Below are 25333 nucleotides of genomic sequence, written 5' to 3' on the forward strand. Positions count from 1 at the left end.
TATGAAAATTCTGGCTATTGTTTGGATATTTGTTGATTGCCTGAATGGGGAAATAACATGCTAATGTTTATTTTACATACTAGTAAATTGTTCATTTTTATGAAAAAAATATAACTACTTGCAGTCAAATATCAAGTCAAAGTTGTTTGTTGTTGTTTCTCGAGGGTCACAAAGACACCTCATCCCACTGTTACCAATAAATATGAAATTGGTTTATTATCTCTTCATGAACATGTGATTGTTTACATCTTTCATGGTTGCGTGAATTAGAAAATATAATTTATTTAAACAAATATTTTAAACAATTCAAACACATTGCTGGTACAAATACTGTATATAATTATGCATACTTAAACAATCAAATGTGAAAAAGGTTTTTCCGATATTCCGTGAGGGTCCTGAACGCACCTCTTCCGAGTTGCCCAAAGTATCAAAAATTTGAATTACATATTTTTGTAACGAAAATATTTATGCTTAGTTATGTCAACTATAAAATGCTATTACTAAAAATGCGTTACATATTTATTTATTATATATATTTTGGTCCATACAGTATTGTGCAAAAGGTGAATTTCAACCACAGTTGTGTTGTTTCCGACGTTTCTCGAGGCCCGCGAACGCACCTCTTCCCATTGACCAGGCATCCCTTCCGGTAGATGAGGTCAACTTTTCCCTAGATCCGCCATTTCAGTCTGGGAGTTTTCTTGTTGCACATTAGTTTGGGCGCTTCTAGGGTCATTTTATCACACAAAACACTCGTCTACAAGCCTTTAGTCTCTCTCCGATAACGTAGAAAGCCTCCGCGTGGCTCCGTTGCTCGCGAAAACCCGCCTCAAGTCGTGATAGCGCACCATTTTTTCCCCCTTTCAATGCCGGGGGAGCGTCCCTGACCCAAAGTTTTTTGTATGAGTTGCGGATAATAAAAGAGAGGAGAAGGGGGGGATTAGGGCCTCGAGCTTCGGGGTGTTCATAGTTCAGTCATGGCCGGTAATTTTGACGCCGAAGACCGCGCGAGTTGGTACTGGGGCAGGCTGAGCCGCCAGGAAGCCGTTTCTCTCTTGCAGGGACAGAGGCACGGCGTTTTCCTGGTGAGGGACTCCATAACCAGCCCGGGGGACTACGTGCTGTCCGTGTCCGAGAACTCCAAAGTGTCCCATTATATCATCAACAGCATCAGTAACAACCGACTCTCCGGCTCAGGTAACGCTTCTTCCTTCTGTTTTGTGCCCCCAACTCCTCGTTTTCCTCATCTAGTGGAACTATTTCAAAAATGCCGTCCGACTTGCTAAGGCTGTGGCCCCCGTTGCTCCGCCTTCGGAACGAAACCGCCATAGTGGAAAGTCCAATTTAACGCGTTTGGCGACGTAATACCACCGGACCTTCACTGTACCCCCGAGGCATACTTATATTATGTTTTTGGAGTGTGTGTTTTAGAATTCGGCTCTTGTAAAAAAACACGCTACAGCTACTTTAGTTTAATATAAATGAGAAGTTGTAGGGGCGGTGTTAAGGCTGTGGTGCGTTTAGGACCTAGCAAGTAGCCTACATCGCATGAGTGAAAAGAAGTGTTAATTGTACAAATGTAGGAAGAAAAATCAACATTGTGACCACCCGTACACTTGAATTCAACATGACAAAATTAAATCATGTGTCTCATCTGTGGAATTGTGTTTTGAGTTGTATTTAAAGTTAGACTTGATGCTAAAGTAGTACATTTCTAAATGCAGTTTGGTTACGCTGGGCTAAACACCCCAGCAAAACAAAAAAATACTTTATTTTAAAATTGGGTCTAGCCATACACTTAAATTGAAGCTGAAAAAGTGAGTCCAATTTCTGAAATTATGTATTAGTTAGACTATGCACTAAAGTGGGACATAAGTGCACATGAATGCAGTTTGGTTGCTCTGGACTCAACACCTCACCCGACAACCAGCTACAATTAAGACTTTATTTTCTAATTATGAACACCTGTACTTTTGAAATAAACCTGATAAAAGTTAGACTATTTTCAAAGTGTGGTCGCCGTGCCCTGAAATTGAACCTGGAATTTTTTTTAAGTCATACTTTTGAAATTGATTTCAATTGTAATAAAGTTGGACATTGGATACATGAAGTTTGGTCGCACTGCTACCGTAATTTAAGATGCTAAATTATCCATAGGTTTAAATGCCCTGTGATTGGCTGGCAACCAGACCAGGGTGTAGCCAGTTTCTCACTATAAAAATGAATGAATGAATCTTTCCACTGCTGATGTGGGCTGGGTTGCCCGCTTTGCTAACTCCTGGATGCTTCTTCCTTTTTTTTGAATGGGACTGGGCAGTCTGTGCTGTCACAACCGGGGGAGGAGTGTCGGGGGATGACTGCTCACTTCGGCCTCCGTGGAATGTCTGTCATCCGGCCTGGTCGCGCACTCGCACAGCCTGGCTTCTGAATCTTACAGCTTTTTTATTGCACATCATTTGCCCTTTTTCTTGGTCGTCTTCCGCTTTGCAATGATTTAACCATCTTGTGTTCCCTGTATGGTGTTAATGTAACAGGGAGAGTGAGTGGATGGGTGTTCCCAAAATGTCTTTATTTGCTTGTTCTGCCTCCCTATTTTTTATTTTATGTTAGCACATTGTAACATAAGACAAAGAGAAAAACGAGTGCTGTCAAAGTTAAAGCATTAACTAATTAATTCATCACCAAAAATCATCACATTAATCATGTATTAACGCAGATTAATCAATCATTTTTTTCCCCATTTTTTAATTATGCAAGTAATTAACTGATTGGAAAGAGGATGAGCGTGTGCAGTGTATCAAAAATGTTGAAGGCGTCCTCATAACGTTAAATGTCGAAAGAATCAACATAACAGGTGCTCTTTAAATTTGGTGGGCGAAAAATATGGACAAAAAGCCTTTTTAATTAAGCGATTAATCAAATTCTAAGATGTGATTAATCTGATTTTAAAAAATGTAATCGTTTGACAGCTCTAATAAAAACATTATTTATAAAAAAAAATTAAACGGCCCCCTTGGTTTCATTTTTCTGTACTGTGTGCATAATTAACCAAGCTGTCATTCTTTCGCCAGGCATGGCTCCGCCGCAGTTTCGTATTGGGGATCAGGAGTTCGAGGCCCTGCCGGCCCTGCTGGAGTTCTACAAGATCCACTACCTGGACACCACCACTCTCATCGAGCCCATCACCAAATCCAAGCACATGGGATTCATCAGCTCCTCTGCCGGCGGACCCCCGCAGCAGACGGAGGAGGCGGAGTTCGTCCGGGCGCTTTTCGACTTCCTCGGCAATGACGATGAGGACCTCCCGTTCCGCAAGGGTGACATCCTGCGTGTGCTGGAGAAGCCTGAGGAGCAGTGGTGGAACGCCGCCAACCAGGAGGGGCGCGCCGGGATGATCCCCGTCCCCTACGTGGAGAAGTACCGGCCCGCCTCGCCCACGTCGGCCGGCCCGGGAGCCCCTGTGGCGGGCACGGGACAAGGGGGTCAGGTCGGGAGCGTTGCTGCCGGCGCCGATGGAACTGGTCAGCCCCAGGCCCCCGGGGACCCGGGCCAGTACGCCCAACCGGTGGTCGCCACCCAGCTCCCTAACCTACAGAACGGGCCGGTGTACGCACGGGCTATTCAGAAGAGGGTGCCCAACGCCTACGACAAGACGGCACTGGCTTTGGAGGTAGCATTTTTTTGTTTTTGTTTTTTGTTTCCCGTTTCCCCCTTCTACCCGGGCCATCCCCGACATTCACCGTTGTCCTCCTTTGCCTCAGCCGAGAACGCGTTGTCCGCTAAATGGCCTCGTCACGCCTGTGCACACTTGCACAAAAGTGGCTTTACAAATGCGAGCTGACGAGCGCATGAATGCAACACTCTGTACATTGTGACGGGAGCAAAGCATTCTGGGAGCTGGTAGTTCAGCATGTCGACAAGTGATTCCCAACCTGTGTTAATGTGCCGCGGGAGATTGTCCAATTTCACTTCATATTCCCCAAATCGCTTGTTACAGATAATTTGGTCATGGAATTATGGTGACATGCAGAAAAATGAAATGTTCTTTCACTAGATGGCACAAGGTACAATTAATCCGTCTATCCACCTGTTGCCATTCATTCGGCATATCTATCTATGACTTATCTTTTTGGGTCTTAAAGATTTTTGTTTTGTTTCCCCATACAAACGTTTACTATAACTCCAATTTGACTAAACAAATCCAGAGATTGTCATAAAACCCTGGACCCGCTCCCTGCTCCTGCTTTGCATACAGCCACCTCTCAATTCCTCATTTCTCACCGTGTCATTATGAGCTCTGCAGTTAAAATGATTTGAGGTACTGTCGCAGTCCTGACAAGCCAGATCATTAAGTTGCCATTCAGTGACGTATACCGAGGATTAAAGTGGACGCGGCCCGAGAGCATAACTCACTCGGGTGGCGTAATGGTGAAATCAAACACTGCTAAGCGTGCGTGGTCTGCAACTTGAACATATTTTGGCTGCCGGCGACATGACACCGTGATGGTGATGATGTAGATTTACGGATGATTAGACAGACTTATTATTTGTGAAGAGTAGCATCAGCACTAAAGCAGGTATTTAGCCAACTGCCTTGCAATCATGTTACATGATGCACGTTTTGCTTACAGTATTTTGAAAACGATTAGCCGGTACACTATGAGAATAATCGTAATATTACCATAATAGTCATGCTCAAGAAAAAGGTCAAGACTCTTAGGAGAATAAAAGTGGATTTTGAGGGGGGTAAAACAAATCTTAGAATGACACTGAAGTCTAAATATTACTAAACTAGAGATACAATTTTATCAAAAGTCATAATTATGAAAATTAAGTAAAAACTCAAGAGTAAAATAATAAAATGACATTCATGGTCATTTATTTTCACAGGGGGGAATGTTTTAGTGAATTGAAGTATATGTTTAGAAAAGGGTGTAGTTTAAATAAGTTTTATGAGAACAAAAGTCAAAATATTACAAAATACATTATTTTATGAAGAAAAAAGCTTCAGAATAAAGTCTAATATTTTTAAAACGAAATACTGCTTTGCAAGAAAACAGTCTGGTTTTACAGGAACAAAAGTCAACATACTAAAAAACAATCATCATTTTACAAAGAAAAGTTTATGTAAAATAAAGTAAACAATGTTACAAACATAATTTTACTAGTAAAAAAAAGGTTTATGAAAATTAAGTAAAAAAATTTTTTTATCCAAAATAGAGATTTGCAAAAAAAGGTTAAAATATGTTTAAAATTTTTAATTAATAAATAATAAATAAAAAAATTGCAAAAAAGTTTACAAAACGTCCCAAAATTATGAAAACAAAAACATAATTTTATAAGTAACATATGAGAGAAATACAGATTTCAGAAAAAATCAGTCATTAGTCTGAACCATTAAGTAAAACTGCGGCAGATTACGTCTTATTTCTTAATTCTTTATTTTTTGTTTTTTTCACAGTGTGACCCTATATGTTAGTGATGGGGAAATGAAGCTTCGTGAAGCACTTGCATTTGTTTTACTTCTCTAGATTTAACCACTTTCCATCGCACAAGCCTATATCTTTAAACCGAGAGCACAATCTAGAGGAGAAATACCTCAAGGGCTTCATGAAGCTTCATTTTCCCATCAGTACTACACTTGGCCCAAACCGACAGTTTTTTATTTAATTTTTTTATGATCTGTGTGTGTATTCCTGTCTATCGTTCATGAATTTTTTTGCTGTGGTTTCCCCAGGTGGGCGACATGGTGAAAGTGACCAAGATCAACGTGAACGGCCAGTGGGAGGGCGAGTGCAAAGGCAAGCACGGCCACTTCCCCTTCACCCACGTGCGACTGCTGGAACAAACCCACCCGGACGACGAGAGCTGAGAAATGCTCGACGCCTGCGTTCCACCTCTTGCGCATTTTTGGTCTGGGTGGGGAACGAAAGAAAAAAAAAAAAACTACAGAAGCACACGCCGACAAAGCAAACCTACGAGCTAAACAGGTCGCAGGCCCTCGAGGCCAACGTGGACGAGCTTAGATTGAACGCCGCCTTTTTCCCATGGACGCCCGAGCTCAGCAGAACGACAAGGAAAATATTCCTGATTATTCTGCTTGTCGTGTTTTAAAAGTCAAAACGAGACAATAACACTTTAATTTTTGTACATGTTTTTTTTATTTTTTATTAATAAGGTATATGAATGAAACTATTTTTTATTTTTAGGTTGCGTTTCCCCCTTGATGAATAGTGAATCCAAACAGCAACTTGGTTGTGCCTGTTATTTCCTATTAATCCTTCATTACATGTGCAAACCAAAAAGTGAATGTTTACAAGTTAATCTTAGGGATGGGTGATCCATTATTGATAGTCAATTGTCTTGAATTGATTAATGCTAACTGGATGGCTACTTAGCTTCAGGTCTGAAGAATAGGCCGCGCTACATCCATGCTAACAAACAGCTATTATTTCCTTAAAACCACAATAGCATGGAAAGAGGAGTTCACAGCATTTATTAAGAGTTACTAAATTATTTTGGTCAATCAAGGTAAAGTAATCAAATGCCCATGTTTAGTGAGACCAGAGCCCCAAAAAGTCTTATCTGTTTTAGCTGCCTAGCATTAGCTCACTATGCTAACATAAACAGAAATGATCAGAACATTTTCTAAATTTCTTCTTTGTGACACCAAATATAAAACTAGCCAAACTTTAGTCTTGTGTTTAACAATTTTGTGGCCACGAGTGACTTGTTAGCAAAGATGAAAGCTGTGCAAAATGCCAAACAAATACAGTATAGTTAGTTTCCTAGCGTTACCTCTCTACGCTAAATTTAAAGAAAAAAAATGTCAATGCCAAATACGAAAAATGGTTTGCCAAATTTCAGGTGAAGACAAGAGATGCGCGAACTGGACCTTTTGCATCTCCTGGCTTTCCCTCATATTTGATCAATAAAATGTAGTTAAATAACCTACCCTAGTCCGGAAGACCCAAACAAGTTGGGTTAACTAGCCAATTGTTTGTCTCGCTACTTTAAAATAAGTGTTATTGGTTGACGCCTTGAGATGTAAGAATTTAGAACTTACCCACATGTCAGTCTTCTGTGTTTTATTACCTGCCGTCTTCCATAATATTTGATCATGGAAATGGCCATGCTTACATACACCTATGCTAGCATTAGCTTGCTACGCTAAACAATCTGGAAAGTATTGGCAGTTCACTGATGGATATTGGTGAAGATTTCTTTGTGACTCTATAGTGTTCCCTCGTTTTCTGCTGGGGTTAGGTTTAAAAATAAAAATAAAAAATACCCGCAATAAATGAAGTCCGCGAAGTAGTGAGCTTCATGATTTACATTTATTATAAATGTTTTAAGGCTCTAAAACCCCTCACCACACAGTTAATATACTTTTCTCATCGCGACATTTTCTCACAGTTCTTTTGTTGAAAAATTCTCAACCATCATAAATTTGATAAAATAGTTACATTACTGTAAAAAAAAAGAAAAAGGAATGGATGCAAAATTGCACCCAAAAAAATCTGCGATACATTGAGGCCACAAAAAGTGAACCGCCTTATAGCGAGGGAACACTATATACGAAACCCAACGTCAGTCTTCTGTCAACTTGTATTAGCACCCACATGACCGCCAAGAACTTGCTAGCGCTAATGAGACGCGGGATTCCAAATTTAGCGTAGATTGTCTTCCTCCATTTAAATCAAGGAAATGTAGTCAAATGTCAATCCCTCATTTGGCCAGAACCCAAACAAGTCTAGTTACGGTAACTATCCTAGCTAGCCAGTGTTAGCTCGCTATGCTAAAATGAACAAAAGTCATGGCTCGGTAGCAACTTTGAAACAAGAAAACTTGACCTCAGCTTCTGAGGCTACCTTTGTGTGTGTGTGTGTGTGTGTGTGTTTGTAATTTAAACTCCACAATTGAATCTGTAAATGTTAATACAACGTTAAGACTGTGAACCACAAACCTTCTGAGACATTTCAGACCCAAATACGAGCTGCACTAAAAATGAGCGGGAAGTTATGCTACATTCAAATCATACATGTCAATTGCAGTTTTGCAGAATTGTCCTATTAAGCTGTTCCTAAAAAAAATTGTCAGCGTAAAATCCACTCACAACCTGCATGCTGCTACATTTTTACACCCCTTTGTAGTGTCTTGAGTTATTTTTAAATCGCTCACGTCTTATGAAAGTCGCGCCGAAAACAAAGTGGAAGACGGTTTCTATGTCGGTGGAACAATGCGATGCATTACAGCAAACTGGTTTGTTAGCATGTCTGGCATTGTAAGACGTTGAGATAATTTGCATAAGAGCAGACTAAACGAGCGAGCGGCCTGAATAACTAGCCAGTCAGTATTGCTTTTAGAGCAAATCAGTTTGTGTTTAAATGAATGTTCAGCCAACCTCTTAAAAACAAACCTTTTTCTGAATTAATTTTAAATGAGTGCCAATTACCGAAAATCGTTTTTAAGCAGGCTAATGTCCTTTGTATTACTTCTGAATACATGCCAGTGGCGCGAATATTTACTCTAAGGTTGGTTAATTGTTCAAAGGAGTGTTAGGGCAGTAGCAACAACACCAAAAGTATTACAAGTCATTAAGAAGTCATTGAGGAAAAAAAATATTAAACAAAAGTATTTCCAAATACAAGATACTTTGTTACTGGATGTGGGGAAAAGACTGCATTTCGCAAGGAAAACAATTTCAAGAATTAGTCACAATTTTGATAATAGTCATAATTACGGAAGTCAAAATACCTGTATTACAAAAACTGTGTGTGCGTGTGGCGTTGAAGTTGTAAAAAAAAAAAATTCCTAAAAACAATCTTATCAAGTTAAAATATTACAAAAACTGTTTTAGAAGGAAAAAAAATCGGAGAAAAAAAAGATTGAAATAAAATTACAATCTGTTGTTTTTTCAAAGGAAAAATCTAAATATTACTCAAATGTTTTAAGAAAATGAGATTACACAATTTTAGGAGAAACTAAACTAACCCGGGTGCGGCCTTTATACTGCTTTGTATATTTTAGACCAGAGATAAACATGCTGCTAAATGCTGTCTGTTTTGGGGTTTAAATGTGTCTTTTTTACCCATGTAAAAAACAACAACCAAACTCTTATTGTAGCCTTGCGTCAAACATCTTAAATGGGATTGTTGCATTATCGTAACTCACATGTGAATGCTGAAGAAACCACTTATGAATCTGGTAACATGCACCTTAATCCCTTCACTCCTTCCGAAAGTCTTTACGCCCCCCCTCAAAAAAGAAAGTAAAAAACATTTCTGCAGAGCTAAATATTTCGTGCCATTCCACACCACTGTTAAAGGACCATTAAACAAGCAAAATGTAAGATTTTCCATTTTATTTTGTACATTATGTCAAAGTGTTATGAAAATATATTTCAAGTTATGTTTTATTTTTCTGTATGATGTTATGTGTTAATATCCTAGTCAATAAAAATGTACCAAGATATGAACAGTTTGACCTTTTTTTTCTCCCTGGTGGTGTCCCCTCCATTTTCATGCTGGCTTGAATATCTACTTTTATTCCCTAACACTGTCATCAAGTCGTGATTTAAAACTTCGACAGACACTAACCAAGGCTTGAACCCCTAACTATGGCTTAAATACCCTATTTGAGACCCTGACCCGTGCTATAAATTTTTTGGGTGACGTCAAAACTAAACAGCATTCATGACGTCACGAAAACGTTTTCGACTTGACTTATGAAACGTCGCCTCGCTATTTATTTATTTTTTACACATACGTTCACATTTTACCCTTAATTAACCATAAAAACAAAAGTCACGCATTTTACAGCCACTTTAATGCCCGGTACCTCGATTAGAGTTGGCACAATGTCGTCAATAATTACCAACTTCTTCCATTGAACCCCTATATATCTGTGAATTACGAAAGCCAAATTGTAGTTTCTTTGAATTCATATGGCGTATTCACTCGTTGCGGCGTTGCGTCATTAAAACGACATTTATCGCTTGCTTTAGCACTTTCATAGTCTGGTCATGTGCATGGCGGGGAGTGTCGCACTCGTTTCATGCCGAGGAGGGTGGAGACGCGCCGGGTTCCCGGATGCTGCTCCGACGCCATATTTATCGTGGGACCGCGGTGCTTGTTGCTACTCCGCCGCCAGGAATCACCGAGTGGCCCGTCAAGTCCTCCCTTTTCTCTCTCTCCCCCCCACCCCGGGACTTTTCCTTTTTTTCGAATAGCACCCCCCTCCACCACCACCACCACCACCGCATTAGCCCAGCACCATGGCGGACAGACAGGACGCAGTATACCAGGCGAAGCTCGCCGAGCAAGCGGAGCGATATGACGGTAAGTTGTTGTTTTTTCAGGGATGGGGGTCCGACCTCGCTCGAGGTACGAACTCGCCGGCTTCCCTCCTCCGTGGCCGGGTCGCCCCCTCCGCGTTGGTGCCGCTTCACATGGATCTGCAGGGCTCTGTGGAAACAAAATGGCGGACATATATTCATTGGAATGGACTATTAAAATGGTACAAATGAATCATTCGTGACCAGGGGAAGAACAGCGACGCTATCATATAAGCAACCCACTCTTCCGTGGCCATTTTGCATATTTAATAACGTTTTAAAATGGTAATTGAACCACCCCTCCCTCCCCAGTGAGTAGCTAGCTGATTAGCCGCTAACCGAGTGAGCTAATTAGCATGCTAGCCTTTCTTCGCCCTCGTCACGCCGAATTCTGCTCGCGGAAGACGGCTACACGTTTCACCTCCACCTCGTCAAAACACGACATGCGTTATCAAAGGGGGAGGTTTGATGGACTTATTTATTAAAATGTGCACTCTTTGTCAGAACTCACCGTAAAATGCACCGCCCCTCGTCAAGTGGTTTATCGGGGAGGGGAGGCTGCTTTTCGTCCTAATCAAGTACCACATTTGGTGGTTCGACGCTGATTTATTAAAAAAAAAAAAAAATTCTACCAGGCTAATTCAAGTTTCATGAATGGAGTGGGCGTGTTGCAACGTAGACTGGATGAGCTAGCTGGCTACATAGCATCGACATGCTAATTAGTGGCTGAGGATTTTTTTTGGGGGGGGTGTTAACAGCTCCTGATTAGCATTTGATTTGACCCATAAAAGTTTAGTCACACTTACTCATGTGGGACCCCAATAGTGGCCCCAAAACTGGGATACCCCTAACCCATGACTGAAAACCCAAAACCCCAAAACAGACCTTAAAACCTTTATTTTTTTTATTTTTATTTTTTATTTATAACCATAAGGATGGAAACAATGTTTTGAAATCACAACCCGGGATAGAAACACTCATTCGAATCTTGGCTAGAGGCCTCATTTTGAAACCCTATTTTGATGCCCTGCTGTTTAAACCCCATTTTACAACCATTACCATTATTTAGAACATTGACCCTGCCTGGCTTGGAACCTAACTGAGGTTTCAAACCATGATTTGAAACCCACTACAACCCAGACTAAAAAAACTAATGTGAGCACGAAACGTGACCACGTAAAACCCTTGGTAACCTAAAATAAACTATTTGAAACGTTAACCTTTTTTATAACCCCAAACCAAATTATGATTTGAAACTAATCAGCGCCGATATTCAGCATTTAATGAATATCGGCATCGGCTTCTTTTTTTGTTTTGATAGCCGATATATTAAAAACTGTTATTTTTACTCTGACGGGCGCTTTGCTCCTCCGTCTGCTCCGAGTCAGCGGCTGTTGACTCTGATTGGTTGCTCGTGTAGTCAATAAGCCAATAAGCAGCAATTGGCGGCTATTGGCCCACGAGCTAACCGTTAGCCCTTTTTCAGCGTCTCTTTGGGAGTTATCCCGGGGTTAGCGTGTGGGTGAACGGTTAGACGTGAGCTAACAGCTCGCAAATTAGCAGCTATTTGGGAGTTGGTGTGCAGGTGAATGGTTAGCCCAAATTAGCAGCTATTAGCCCATGAGCTAACCGGCTAGCTCGCAAATTGATGGCTGTTAGCTCGCAGGCTAACCCAATAGCTGTTTTTTAGCGGCTATTTGGGAGTTATCCCGGGGTTAGCGTGTGGGTGAATGGTTAGCCCGCGAGCTAACAGCAAATTAGCGTCTGATGGCAAACAAAAAACCTTTAACATGTTATATATCTGCAGAAGCTGTTTAATAAACATGTCCTTGAAGGCATTTAAGCAGTCAAGTGCTGGTGTTTTATTTTATTATTTAAAAAAAATTTACACCAACTTTTTTTTCTTGCAAATGTATATCGGTTATCGTCCTCCCTGACTTCCGATAATCGGTATCGGCCCTGAAAAAAAGCATATTGGTCTATCTCTAACCCTAACACTGCCTTGAAAACGGAAGTCTTACAAGAAACCCGACTTTGATACACTGTTCCTGGAGTCCAAATTTTAAAACCCTAACCGCGTCATGGAAGTCTGATTTGAAAATCTTACTTGAAATTTGAAACTAACCGTTTCTTGAAACCCAACTCTGACTTGGAAACCATGATTTGAAAGCCAAATTACAAACCTCAACCAAGGCTGGAAACCCTTACGTCAAAGTCTAACCAGACCGGCTTAAACTCTTTCTTTGATATAAAAACACTTTTCTCAAAACCGTAAAATTGGTTTCTTTGTTGTTGAAAAAAATACATGTGAAAAGAGCCTTGAAAAAAGAAGTTACCTCGCAGTCGCAATATCAAGGATTTTTTTATTTTTATTTTTCTAAAGCATTCAGTCTGACTTGAAACCCTACTCCTGTCAACTTTCAAATCCTAAACCTTCCACGAAACCCTAAAACCTACTCGAAGTCTAGACCTTCAAAACGTACAATTGTGTATTATAAAATAAGAACGGAAGTTCCTCACCTCAAGTGTCCAAATGTACAGAATAAATGTAATATTGGTGCATTCAGTGGCCGCTGTTATCACAGTCTCCTTCACCCTACCATGTGAAAAAATGAAACCATAAATAAAAAATGTACCTGGATTGAATGTCCGAATTCTTGTAAGTCGTGAAAAAATGTCCGTGGCGTTGAACGAGTGTTTAAAACGAGTGCAGTCATGTGGCGCGGGATGACGAAGTCAATCCATCAAAGAGTTTCTTAAAATAAATGAAACGGCAGGAAAATCTCACAAGACGAGCAGAAGCGTCGCATGTTGTTTTCGGTGCCACTTTCATGTGTGGATGCCGCATCCGTCCATTTTCAGTGAATCACCTTGAGGTGCTGAAAGCAAAACTGGCCCGCTTCCCAGCAGCCCGCCAACTTCGTCGATGGCTCGCCCGCGCGCACGTCGGAACAATTCGCCAGCTCCATTAACAAAATGCCCGCGTCGGCAAAAAAAAACAACCCCAAACTTGCTGCTGTTAACAGGAACACCTCGGGCACGTTTCCAGATCGTCGTTTGCTTGCCGTTCCCGTCATCGAGTGGCCGACGCGGGCGCCAACGGCGACCATCGTACAAACCGGCGCGGCTAGCTTGTGTTAATTGGACTTTGCCCTCCCCCCGCCTTGGCGCCGTCAGAAATGGTGGAGTCGATGAAGCAGGTGGCGAGCTTGGACATGGAGCTGACGGTGGAGGAGCGCAACCTGCTGTCGGTGGCCTACAAGAACGTGATCGGCGCGCGGCGAGCCTCGTGGAGGATCATCAGCAGCCTGGAGCAGAAGGAGGAGAGCAAAGCCAGCGAGGAGAAGCTGACCATGTACAAGGACTACCGCAAGCTGGTCAGAGCGCACGTTTGACTCTTCGGCTTTTGCGCCAGATGACTCATGTCCCGCCCGCTTGCGTGCGTGTGTGCAGGTAGAGAAAGAGCTGAACTCGATCTGCAAAGACATCCTGGAAGTACTGGACCAGCACCTCATCCCGGCCTCCACCTCGGGAGAGTCCAAGGTTTTCTACTACAAAATGTACGTCGTGTTTTTAAATGCCCGATGATGTTGAAAAGAATGCGGCAACAACTAGAGCTGTCAAAATGGATTGATTTAGCAAATTAATTGACAACTATTTTAATCATTGAGTAATCGTTTGGAGCCATTTTTTATTTTTTATTTTATTTTTTTATTGTCCAAATCCTCCGATTTCATGTAGTCCTTCACGGAAGAAGACCTTTGCAAACTTTGGAAAACAATGACCGAACCGGTAACAGAGTGCAACATCAATGAACCCCTCTCCCCTTTTTTAATCACTAAATGAATACAAAGTATGAAATAAACACCAATGACTGAAACTAGTAAAAGTAAAGAAAAATCTTTTTTGCCTTTAAAAAGAAAACAGTGACTACGAATTAGAAGACAAGATGGACATTTGAACTCAAATGAATAAATAAATAAATAATAAAAAAAGAATCGATAGTGACAGCACTACTTGTAACAACTTCCTGACATATGAAGTTGTTCCTTCGAGGTGCGACCTCGACGGAGTTCCTTGGCAACAAGATTGCACCTGAGCCATGTTTAACTACAGCGATACCCTGCGGGGGACGCGGACCGAGCCTTTGAGTCATTGATGGCCACCCAAGGTTTATAATTGTTACAAGATCCCTGGAAATCTACATTCGTCAATTGAAACTCCTTAACTCATGGCAACGTAGTTCCTTTGCAGCAAAATGGCACTGAATGATTATTTGCAAGACATTGCACCCCCCCCCCCCCCAGCCACTCAATTCAACTCACTAATGGATTAACAAAATATATATTTGGGTTGGGGGGGTGATAACTTGATTATTTGATAGGATAATCAATTAAAAAAAAAAAATTATTTGACAGCAACAACCCTAATTGGTTCTCTCCCCCCCCCCCCAATGTATCTGAAAAGTGATAAATAAAAATTGGTCGTGCGTTGCCACCTGCAGGAAGGGAGACTACCACAGGTACCTGGCGGAGTTTGCCACCGGCAACGACAGGAAGGAGGCGGCCGAGAACAGCCTGGTGGCGTACAAAGCGGCCAGCGACATCGCCCTTAACGAGCTGGCGCCCACGCACCCCATCCGCCTCGGCCTGGCGCTCAACTTCTCCGTTTTCTACTACGAAATCCTCAACTCGCCCGACCGCGCATGCAGGTACTTCACATACCTTTCTTCTTTTTTTTTTTGCGTGTGCGTGGCCGTTCTGACCCGCATGCCAAATGTTGCCGCAGGTTGGCGAAGGAAGCGTTCGACAGCGCCATCGCCGAACTGGACACTCTGAGCGAGGAGAGCTACAAGGACTCCACGCTCATCATGCAGCTGCTACGCGACAACTTGACACTTTGGACCTCAGACTTGCAGGGAGATGGTGAGATGCGCTTCCGTTAACCCCCCCCCCCCCCCCCCCACACACACACACACGCGGGATCCGCTTCCTTGTTGGCCCCGCCCCCTTCTAACCTGTAAGTCTTTCCTCCTCCTTTGCGTTGCCTCAACTAACTCGTCCTCGACACCTCGACTGGTGACCTCAACAACACGAACTCGCCTCCTCGTTACCTTCCCTTCTCACATGGCCTCCTCCTCGCTAACTTCACGCCATCCAATGAATCCCTTTTTAAGCGCGCGTTAGGAAGTAGCGACGCCGCCCCCTCCGCTAACTATCGAATCTCCCACCAAACAAATGAAACGGAAAATGTGTTTGCTTTGCTGTCCAATCACCGCGCACCTCATTAACGACAACCTGTCACAAAAATGGCGCTAGCGGGGTGTAAGTGTGTGGCGGACATCGGTGATAATGAGCTCCTGGATTCTCCTTTTGTTAGTGCCGAATGCTCCCCCCCCCCCCCAGTCTCCATGGCAACCCCTCCCAAGCTTGTTGGCATTTTCCTGGTTAATGTCACAGTGAGAAGCGTTCACCAGCGAACACCTCACTCTGCATCGTGTGCGTCTGTCGCACTCTTTGTGTTTTTGAGCCGCGTGTATCTGTGCCATTCTTTCAGGTTCGAGCCTTCGTTGCTCTGTGTGTGTTCTTCTCATTTCATTTGTGAATGTGTGTTTTTGTCTCTTGATGAGTTTTTTTTTTTTTGGGTGCGTTTCAGTGTTTTGTCAGTTTGCAATTGTCTCTTGTTGTCTATCTCTGTTTTTCTATCATTTCTCATTTTTGTGTTTCTCTTTCTCTGTTTCTATGTCTGTCAGTCTCTGGTTCTCTTTTTCTCAGGCATGTGATTTTTCCGCTAATTCGCGGAATTCCGCTTTTTTTTATCTCCCCCAAAAAAAAAAAAATCCGATTTCGTCTCTCTACAGCATTCCGTTTTAGTGTTTCCGCAACTGAAATGAAACCGATCTTGCGATTGGCGGAAGTCTCCGTGTTGACCAATAAGAGCGCTTGTTATAAAGGCATAGGCGTATGCCATTGTTTGTTGACCAATAAACGCGCTTGTTATAAAGGCACAGGAGTATGCCATTGTTCATTTCTCAGACGTTTTTGCCGGGTGTTTAAAGAAATGTCCGTGATCGAACGCAAAGATGCTCCGCGAGTTAAGGAAATTGACAAGATCGTAAAAAACAAGTTTCGATGGGACTGGTTAGAGAAGGATATATCTACAAATGTTGGAAAGAAGACTGTGACGAATTTGTTCAGTGACTTTATTCGGAAGATCGATCGTGACTATGGTGGGAGAGGTTTCAAAGCTCTTGAAAGTCACGCAAAGAGCAAAAAACACGTGAAAGAACTCCAGTCAAGAACAACAAATTATTCCATCGCTGGAAGTTTCGGTGCCCGAACGAAAACTCCAAAACTTTACGGCCTCCATCCCTTATTGACATCACAATCGGAAGCGGTAATAGAGAGACGTGATCCACCCCAACAACCTGTACCAGTTGCTGACAGAGTCGTGAATTTTGAGGTCGGTGGTAAACGTTTCAAATTAATCGAAATCAAATTTTCGAAAATATTATAACGTAATAAAAATGGTCATAAATATTTAACATGGTTAATCATTGACACAAACTCAAATGAATGCTGCATGTTTGCACTTTTCAGGTTTCAATATGTTGACTATCTTGATGTATGCAGTTACAGAGATGATCTTAGTCAATCCGAATGCATGATTGTGTTTTTACCAGAGCTTGCTGCATGAGGTATTTTATGTTTTTGTTATGCATTATGTATTAAATTAAGAATGATTGATTAAATGATTTATTGCATGGTAAATATATATGATGATATTCTCAGTGATAGTTTTTAAAAGCAAAGGCAGTCCAATGTTTTTGAATGTGACTGATTTTGAGTTGACTAAAACTGCAATTTTATATGGGATAGTTCAATATACATTGAAAATTTATGCTGTTGTTTTGTCTATTTCTTTGTCATCTGAGTGCATTGAAAGTACTCAAAAACACGGAAAACCCATGAGCTCTGGACCTAGCTGAGTGCCCGCGGCCCCCAGACCCCCGGCTAAATTTTCAGATAATTTCACTTTGGTCAAATCACATGCCTGTTTTTCTGTCTCTTGTGTGTGTGACTCCGTTTTTGTCTCTTATTCTTTTGTACACGTGTTTGTCGTTCTGTCTGTTGTCCGTCAAGTGTTTTTTTTTTTCTTCTTCAACAAGCGAAGTTTGACGTTTTCCTGTTTTTTTTATGTTTTAGGTGACGAACAGACCACAGAAGCACCGCCAGAAGCGGAGGAAGAGGCCCAGTGAGACCCCAAACGGCACGCCACGAGCCCCCAACCCTCCCCCCCCCCACTCTCATCCCAGCACTCCTCCACTTGTCCATCCCACTAGTCTTTCTCCTCCATTTCTCCCCTTCACTCCCTCCGCCCTCATCAAAAGACCCCCACTCTGGGTTCAACCCATCAAGCTGGGGCGATATCCTGATTTTATTTGATTACCCCTTTTTTTTCCTTCTTTTTTTCTGATGACTCTTGTTTGCAAGATTGTGCCCTTTAAAGGTCCACGTCCTCTTTTTGATTTTAGTTTTATGCTTCATGTTGTTGCCAAGTTTGCTTGCCTGTCTTTGTAACACACACACACACGCAAGATTTTATTTAAACGGTGAGTGCGCGGTGTCGCCGAGCGCTTCGGTTTGCAAAGAGACGCAACAAAAGGGAAGCGCAGAACAACTCAAGTGCCCTCTTTATCGAATCACCTCTGACAGGTTTCATTGTTGTTTATTTTTGTTGATTTTTTTTTTTTTTTCTTGGAGTTTGTAATCATGACAAACGGCAGAACTTGGCCTTTCTGCTCTTGTCCGCTCGGACCAACCGTGGCGCTCTAGGCAGGGTTCTGTAGTCGCGCTAACTAGCTGATGATGTCGTGAGTAGTGTGAGGCCCAACACTCTTGATGGATTGTATCATAAAACTGTTTTGCATGGGCACAGAGTCCCAACAGGGACAAAAAAAAAAGTTTGGGAAATGGAGACCTGCTGTATCTTAACTCCCCTCCCCTCCCCCAACCGACTCCTTCAGGTTTACTTGTCTCTTCTTTCGCCTCCTCGCCATTGACCTCCTCCTCCTCTTCCTCCCGGTCGGTGTGTGTGTTACGTGAATCTGATTTGTACTACTGGATGTTGTCACCGGAGCCACAAGTACCATCTGTATTCTTACTGAAAACACGGCATGGAATTAACATTAAACTTCAAACTGAAAAAATGTCCTGCTGGTGTGTGGTCAATAGGGGGCGGCAGTGCTCTCGCTGAGAACGCCTCCGTGCTCGTCTCTTTGGCAGTGCTGGGAACATGACTTAAAAAGTAATTAGTTATAGTTGCTATGATTTTATTTCAAACAATTATTATTTTTTTAATATATATAATATTTTTATACAAGGAATTCAAATTACATCCAGGCTATATAGGGTGTTTTCATTTATTTTTGTACCACTGATTGTCACACCCACCCAAGTGGGGCGAAATTCGTTCTCCGCATTTGACCCCCCCCCCCCCCCCCAATTCCAACACTTAATGCTGAGTCAAGCAGGGCGTCCCATTTTTATGGTCTTTGGTATGACTACTTGGTATCTTGCAAACGGATGAAAAATTAAATGAACAAACATTGCAGGACTAAACATTTCAATAATGTGGCTTCGAGCACTTACCTATAGGCAGCCCTTCTCTATCTTTGAGAAATTGTTTTTTTTTTGTTTTCGAAGCAATAGGAGGACTACAAATCAAAAGTTTGCCCCCGATGACTGTTGGCACTTCACTTATTCTTTTTTCTTCTTCCCGGGACTGACCAGAAGCTTAAAAGCGTTGCTGCCTCCTAGCGGTGGGGAGGTATTATATAGTTGTAAAGACACCATGACAATCTCGTACGCACATATGCGTAGAGTATTTGGCTGCTTTATTCATGAATCGTGCGATCTGGAATTTTGTTTCACACTGATGATCCAGTTATGTAGTTATTTACTATATTGTGCTAATACACGTTATTCAGTGTATTTAATTCAATCGTCCGGATTTGGTCTAAAGAGAGTTGAAATGATAACTTGATTTGAACTACACTGTACATTGATCAATTACTGTTTAAAACGTAGTAATCCAACATTTTGCCATTATTTATATAACGTACAGTTATTTTTATTTATTTAATAGTTAATATTAACTTGATTAATTGTATCATCTAGATTCAGGCTAAAATATAGACCAATTATAGACGGGCTAATTTCGGTCTAAACTTAGACGAGACGTCTATTAATGGCTCAGTGGGTATACATGTTTTATTTTATTTTAAATAAATGCAAGTATTACTATACATGGTCATTTATTTATTTAGATTTTATAATAAAAGCCTTAGTATACATGATGTATTTTTAAAGGGACAGTAATGTGAAAAAATTAACTTTTTGGGAACTTTTAGCCATGTTAAAATGCTAATTCCTCACCCAAGACATCACCAAAAGTGGTATTTTCCTCCATTCGCCGCTTTATGAGAAATTCTAGGTCATTCTGCTCTCCAAGCACCAGCCCCTCCCAACCTGAGAAAATGAGCGTGCTCACTTTATGACGTCATAAAAAATTGGAATATTGAAGGTTTATGCAGGTCAGGTTTTTATAAAAGTGTGATCGGTGCACCCCTATCTAATGCACACAAGTCCAATAACCACAAGACACTGTTTAGAATGATTTGTTTTTACTTAAAAAATATCCAAAATAAAAACGTACAATTGGAACCCGAAGATGTCATCAAGTTTGAAGATGGACGCGAGGACAAAAAGGCAATGAGAGCGAAAATGGGAAACACCGCAGCTGCCCACCTGCTGCAGTTTTTCCCCCCTCGTTAAATGTTCCAACACACACTTTGACAGAAATGTTTCAGACCACATTTAAGAGAGAAAATGGCGGGCGATCTGTTTGCCGTTATTGTTTGGACTCTCCACACACAAACGTGACTAAAAGATCTACAAGATTAATACTTGACTTTTTTTCTTTCCTGCTTATTTTTGGTAGTAAAAAATAAAGAATGAAAAAATAGTTATATTTCCACCTCACAGATAATCTTTTTTGCCTTTGAACTCAACACAGTGCGGGTTTAAGGAGAAAGGGGGGCAGACATTCATCTTTGAAATTGATCAATTAACGATTAACGAGGCAGCTACCTTTTTGTCATTATTATTGCCGTTAGAAATGAAAAAAAAACAAAAACAAACGTGGCCACTACACAATCTTTGTACATGGTTTAAAAAGCAAGCACGGTCGGTCTTATGTACACCCTAACTCAATATACATATTTACTTATGTTCACAGTTTCCTGTATTCAATGTCAATAGATTATTTTTTTTATTTGTAGTATGGATACAAATCTGAAATTGGGCGATGTTTCTCGCCTGTTGATATCAAGAGTCCCTGGAACGTCTCCTCTTGGGAAAACGATCCAAAAAGCAGTTTCCACTTATCATAAATAATGATATCATATCCCAGGTGTCCCCCTCGGAGTGCTTCCGAGCCTCATTGGGATTTCAACAGTGTTGCTGCTCTTTTGAAGCAAAAATCTCGGACAGTGTTCCCGGCTGGTCGTGAGGCCCCCTCCCTCTCCCCCCCCCCCTCCTGCTCCTGGAAATGTAAGGCACTTGAGAGGTTTTTGGCTTTCACGGGAGCTCCGAGGAGACCAGGGCGAGGCCCGAGCTCTGGCGGAGGGGCGGCCCGGCGTGGACGGCTTTGGGGCAGTCGGGCGTCAGCACGCGGCCGTTCTCGCCCACGCTGCCCGTGATGGACAGGCGGGCCTTGTTCCTCATGGCTTCGGTAAATGTCAGCTGGAAGAGAAAAAAAAAAGGTGAAAACATAGAACGTTCATCAGGTGGGGCGAAAGCTATACGGTAAGTGCAGATTGGAGTTTAAAGGAAAAAAACAGACTTATATATATATATATATATATATATATATATATAAAAAAAAAGGAAAATTAGTTTTTATTACTTGGCACACATTTACATAAGAGCCAAGCTATAAACTGGCTAAATTTATTTTTGAGCGGTATTCTACAGTATAACTATTTATGGTTTGCTAGTTATAAAACTTGTTACAACACTCACAGAAATATTTCAAGCCTAACTTAAGATTTATGTAAAAAAAAAATGTACATGACAAATTCCCATGAACTTTTTAAAATTGATTTTTTAGATAATTTTAACACAAACCTACCAAATAAACCTTATATGATACATATTCATTAATCTAATAAAGCCTATTTATTTGAAATGCATAATCCTCAGGTTTATGTATTTAGTATTAATAAAGTGTATGCTGCTATGTGAAAATCATTTATTTCCATTTTTGTGCATTTTCTTTACAGTTTTATGTTTTTGGGATGGAATTAAATGCAGACGTCCCAAAACATTTTGTATTATTATTATTATCATTATTTTTTTTAAGTAGTATACTTTATTAATACTAAATACATAAACCTGAAGATGATGCATTTCAAATAAATAGGCTTTATTAGACTAATGAATAAGTATCATAAAGATTTTATTTGGGAGATTTGTGTTAAAATTATCTAACAAAAAAAAGTAAATGGGAATTTGTTATGTAAAAAAAATTGCATAAATCTTAAATTAAGCTTGAAATATTTCAGTGAGTGAGTTGTAGCATTTATTGCATAAATGTGAAACTATTGTTCATAACATTTATATTTTTACAAGTTAACATATAGCATGTAAAATTATTGTTACATGTTTTGTTTTTTAAATAATGGCTATTTTTTTAAATAAATACCTGACTATATAAACATGGTCATCTTTTTTTAAATGTGTTTCTATATACATGGTAACTTTAAAAAAAATAAAAAAAATAAAAGCATTAAGGACATGGTAATTTATTTATGTATTTATCTAGTACTAAATAAAAGCCTTAGTATACTTATTATTATTTTTAAATAAATGCCAAAGTCATGTTTTTAAAAATGCTTTACTAGGACTACAGGTACATGTAAAAAAATAAACAAATAAATAAATAAATAAAGTTACTATAAATGGTCTTAAAAAGCAATACATGGTCATCAAATAAATAAATAATAAAATAAATGCTTTACTATACATGGCCTTATTTAAATTTAATTTTTTAAATAAAATATTTCATATAAATGGTTGTTTTGCTTTGTTTTTAAACATCTGATAATACATAAAAAAAACCTCTCATTATACATAGTCATTAAAAATAAAAATAAATAATAGCCTTGTCATTGTATTTTTTTTTACTTTTCCTGTTTGTTTGTTTTTAATAAAAGCTTTAGTACTATTCATGATCATTTACAAAAAAGAATAAATAATCAACCTTGTTTTTTGTTTTGTTTTAAAGGAAAACAAAACAAAAAAAAACAAAAAACCTGGGTGCCCCTGCTGGCTAAGGGGCCCCAAACAATTGCCTGCCTTGATTGATGGCAAGCTACGCCTCTGACGACTCTTGTTAGCATTTTAACACGTTTATTTTCATGTCCATTAATAAACGTGTTTAGTCTCCTGCAAGTTTTTAAATATGCCACAAACATAAACAAAAACGTTTTTTTTTTTTTATCTCTTTATAGGTAAAAAGTATATTTTCCCTTCTAAATAATGTATATGTAATGACCAAAATTAGGCAAGATTTGTTTTGTCATGATTGGAATTGACCAACAGGAGGCAGCATATCACTTTGAAAACAAACAACGAAGGCCCTTATAATAAATCGGAGCCGTCTTGCCTGTAATATATATATATATATATATATATATATATATATATATATATATATATATATATATATATATATATATATATATATATATATTTATTTGATATATATATATATATATATATATCAAATAAATGGACCAAAATTGTTATTTTGAAGGAAAAAATGTACATGCAAAACTCCAATCTGCTTTCAAGGTGAAATAAAGGGAATATCTGCAACATTGCAACGCAGGCATGATTGCACAGTTGCAGGCTGGGGAGGCCAAACCGGGAAGCTGACTTGGCCACACTGACGCGAGCTAATGAAGACGCTCTCGGACGCTTGATGGGGGACACAAAGAGACACGCGGGACGAATAGACAGCAGTTGTCGAATGAAAAGCACCCAATTTGTGACCATGTAAACGAGCTTAAACGCCATTAGATAACGAGCCCCCCCACCCCCCCAAATTACGCAACAAAATACATCAAGGATCTAGATCGCTATTTTAGTCGCCTTGCTGAATTCAGCTTTTTTTCTTTCTTTTTTTGTGGGGTCAGTCGAATCCTACATAAAATAACTAGTACTGTGGGGGACAGTTCAAGTAGCGGAAAAGAACATCACTCCTTTAACTAGTGCACAGAAATGCCAGACAGTAGTGGGAAGTGGAGGGGGGGGGGACACACACACTTGTCATACGACAGTCGTTCCTTCGTTGTACTTATTAATGCACTGAACTGTCTGACAATAGTGGGGGGGGGGGGGGGGGCATCACTAGTAAGACAGTCGTTCTACTAGTGCACCCTTGTCTTTTGACTAGTGCGCAGATGTGTTAAAAAAAAAAACATGAGTATGGCAATTTTGTCATTCTACTAATGCACAGAAATTTCACTTAGTAGTAGAAAAAACACTAGCAAGACGTTGGTTCTACTAGTGCGCAAAATACATTAGTGGTAAAAACATGCACTAGTAGTGATTAGTGCACCGTTGTCACAGATGTGTCTTCACAGCAGGCTGTCTCAGACAGTCATTCTACTAGTTCACCCCCATCATTCTACTAGTGCACAGACTACAGTAGTGGAAAAACATCACTAGTAACTTAAGACAATGTTTCTACTAGAAATGTCATACACTAGTGGGAAAACTAGTAAGACATATGCTCTAAATGCACCCTCTACTAGTCTACGAGTGCAAAAGTGTGAAAAAAAACTTGTTCTACTAGTGCACCCTTGTCCTTCGACTAGTGTGGTACTAATGCACTTTTGCATTCTACTAATGCACAGAAATTTCTTTTAGTAATAGAAAAAAATCATGTCATACAGTAGTGTAAAAAAACATGAGTACGGCGCTAGTGCACTTTTGTCACTCTACTATTGCACAGAAATGTCTTATAGTAGTAAAAAAAAATCACTAGTAAGACATTGGTTCTACTAGTGCGCAAAATACATTAGTGGCAAAAACATGCACTAGTAGTGACTAGTGCACCATTGTCACAGAAATGTCTTCACAGCAGTGGAAAAAACATCACTATTTAGACAGTCATTCTACTAGTGCACAGACAAGTCATACAGAAGTGGAAAACATCACTGGTAACTTAAGACAACTAGAAATATCATACACTAGTGGGAAAACTAATAGGACATATGCTCTACTAATCTAGTTTACGAGTGCAAAAGTGTAAAAAAAAACACAACTCATTCTACTAGTGAACCCTCTCCTTCGACTTGTGCGCAGATAAGTCAGAGTAGTGGAAAAAACCTGAGTATAGCACTAATACACTTTTGCATTCTACTAATGCACAGAAATGTATTATAGTAGTAGAAAAAACATCACTAGTAGTAAGACATTCGTTCTACTAGTGCGTAATAACATCACTATTATGACAGTCTTGTAGTGCAACATTGTCACAGAACTGCAGTGGAAAAAAAACAGCATTACTCTACAAAACTAGTAAGACATACTAATGCTGCTGTTCGTCTACTAGTGCAAAAGTGTAAAAGAAAAAAATCTTACTAGTGATAAGAAAGTGGTTCTACTAGTGCTTCCTCATTTTACTAGTGCACAGAAATGAGAGAAGGCATGAGTTGGGAAATACTAGTAAGCACCCTAGTTGGTCTCAAAGTGCGCTAAACTGCATTAATAGTGAAGACAAAGAGTGTACTAGCAGCACATAATAATTTGGTGGACTAGTAGCATATGGAATAAATGACTTTCCACAAGTGGCCATTTCTTGTCCTACAGACAAACGAGAAAAGACCAGGACGCCACAAGAGCACACGGCGGACAAAGCCAC

At 40.2% G+C, this 25333-nt stretch overlaps 3 protein-coding genes and 1 long non-coding RNA gene across 9 annotated transcripts in view; 2 read left to right on the forward strand and 2 right to left on the reverse strand.

The window, feature by feature from the left end:
• The first annotated feature begins 632 nt into the window (after positions 1–632).
• On the forward strand, positions 633–9477 carry LOC147160674 (adapter molecule crk-like). 2 transcript variants are annotated; one of them, XM_086057932.1, is made up of 3 exons: positions 637–1200; positions 3075–3673; positions 5741–9477. In XM_086057932.1, the coding sequence occupies exons 1-3, from the start codon at positions 981–983 to the stop codon at positions 5873–5875; spliced, it is 954 nt and encodes a 317-aa protein (XP_085914058.1). In that variant the 5' UTR covers positions 637–980; the 3' UTR covers positions 5876–9477. The 2 variants fall into 2 exon arrangements, with proteins under 2 accessions (XP_085914057.1, XP_085914058.1); XM_086057931.1 differs by lacking the exon at positions 5741–9477 and having other exon boundaries at positions 633–1200; positions 3075–3880.
• LOC147160675 (uncharacterized) lies at positions 9353–11273 on the reverse strand. The gene is made up of 2 exons (XR_015090409.1): positions 10851–11273; positions 9353–10469 (listed from the first exon to the last, which is right to left on the reverse strand). It is a non-coding gene; the product is annotated as an uncharacterized LOC147160675 (long non-coding RNA).
• On the forward strand, positions 10086–18550 carry LOC147160676 (14-3-3 protein epsilon-like). The gene is made up of 6 exons (XM_086057933.1): positions 10086–10343; positions 13517–13716; positions 13793–13899; positions 14844–15050; positions 15128–15264; positions 17545–18550. Exons 1-6 carry the CDS (start codon positions 10280–10282, stop codon positions 17595–17597), a joined length of 768 nt encoding a protein of 255 aa, XP_085914059.1. The 5' UTR covers positions 10086–10279; the 3' UTR covers positions 17598–18550.
• Positions 18551–20007: 1457 nt separating this feature from the next.
• LOC147160677 (glutamate receptor 4) overlaps positions 20008–25333 on the reverse strand; it is a 112125-nt gene continuing 106799 nt past the window's right edge. For 4 of the 5 annotated variants that reach the window (XM_086057927.1, XM_086057928.1, XM_086057929.1 and 1 more), the window contains one exon: positions 20008–21144. In XM_086057927.1, the coding sequence (XP_085914053.1) occupies positions 20980–21144 (165 nt within the window). In that variant the 3' untranslated portion in view covers positions 20008–20979. The remainder of the gene's footprint in view (positions 21145–25333) is intronic. The other variant, XR_015090408.1, reaches the window with a different exon arrangement.

Source organism: Leptonotus elevatus, chromosome 16 (assembly GCF_054856555.1).
Source record: "Leptonotus elevatus isolate MCC_2025b chromosome 16, RoL_Lele_1.0, whole genome shotgun sequence".
Taxonomy (NCBI): Eukaryota; Metazoa; Chordata; class Actinopteri; order Syngnathiformes; family Syngnathidae; genus Leptonotus; species Leptonotus elevatus.

Excerpts from the sequence above, each read along its gene's own strand:
- LOC147160674 (XM_086057931.1), top strand. The coding sequence starts at position 981 with ATGGCCGGTAATTTTGACGCCGAAGACCGCGCGAGTTGGTACTGGGGC. Across the intron at positions 1,201-3,074 it reads CAACCGACTCTCCGGCTCAG|GCATGGCTCCGCCGCAGTTT; the intron begins GTAACGCTTCTT and ends TTCTTTCGCCAG.
- LOC147160676 (XM_086057933.1), top strand. The coding sequence starts at position 10,280 with ATGGCGGACAGACAGGACGCAGTATACCAGGCGAAGCTCGCCGAGCAA. Across the intron at positions 13,717-13,792 it reads ACAAGGACTACCGCAAGCTG|GTAGAGAAAGAGCTGAACTC; the intron begins GTCAGAGCGCAC and ends GCGTGTGTGCAG. Across the intron at positions 13,900-14,843 it reads AAGGTTTTCTACTACAAAAT|GAAGGGAGACTACCACAGGT; the intron begins GTACGTCGTGTT and ends TGCCACCTGCAG.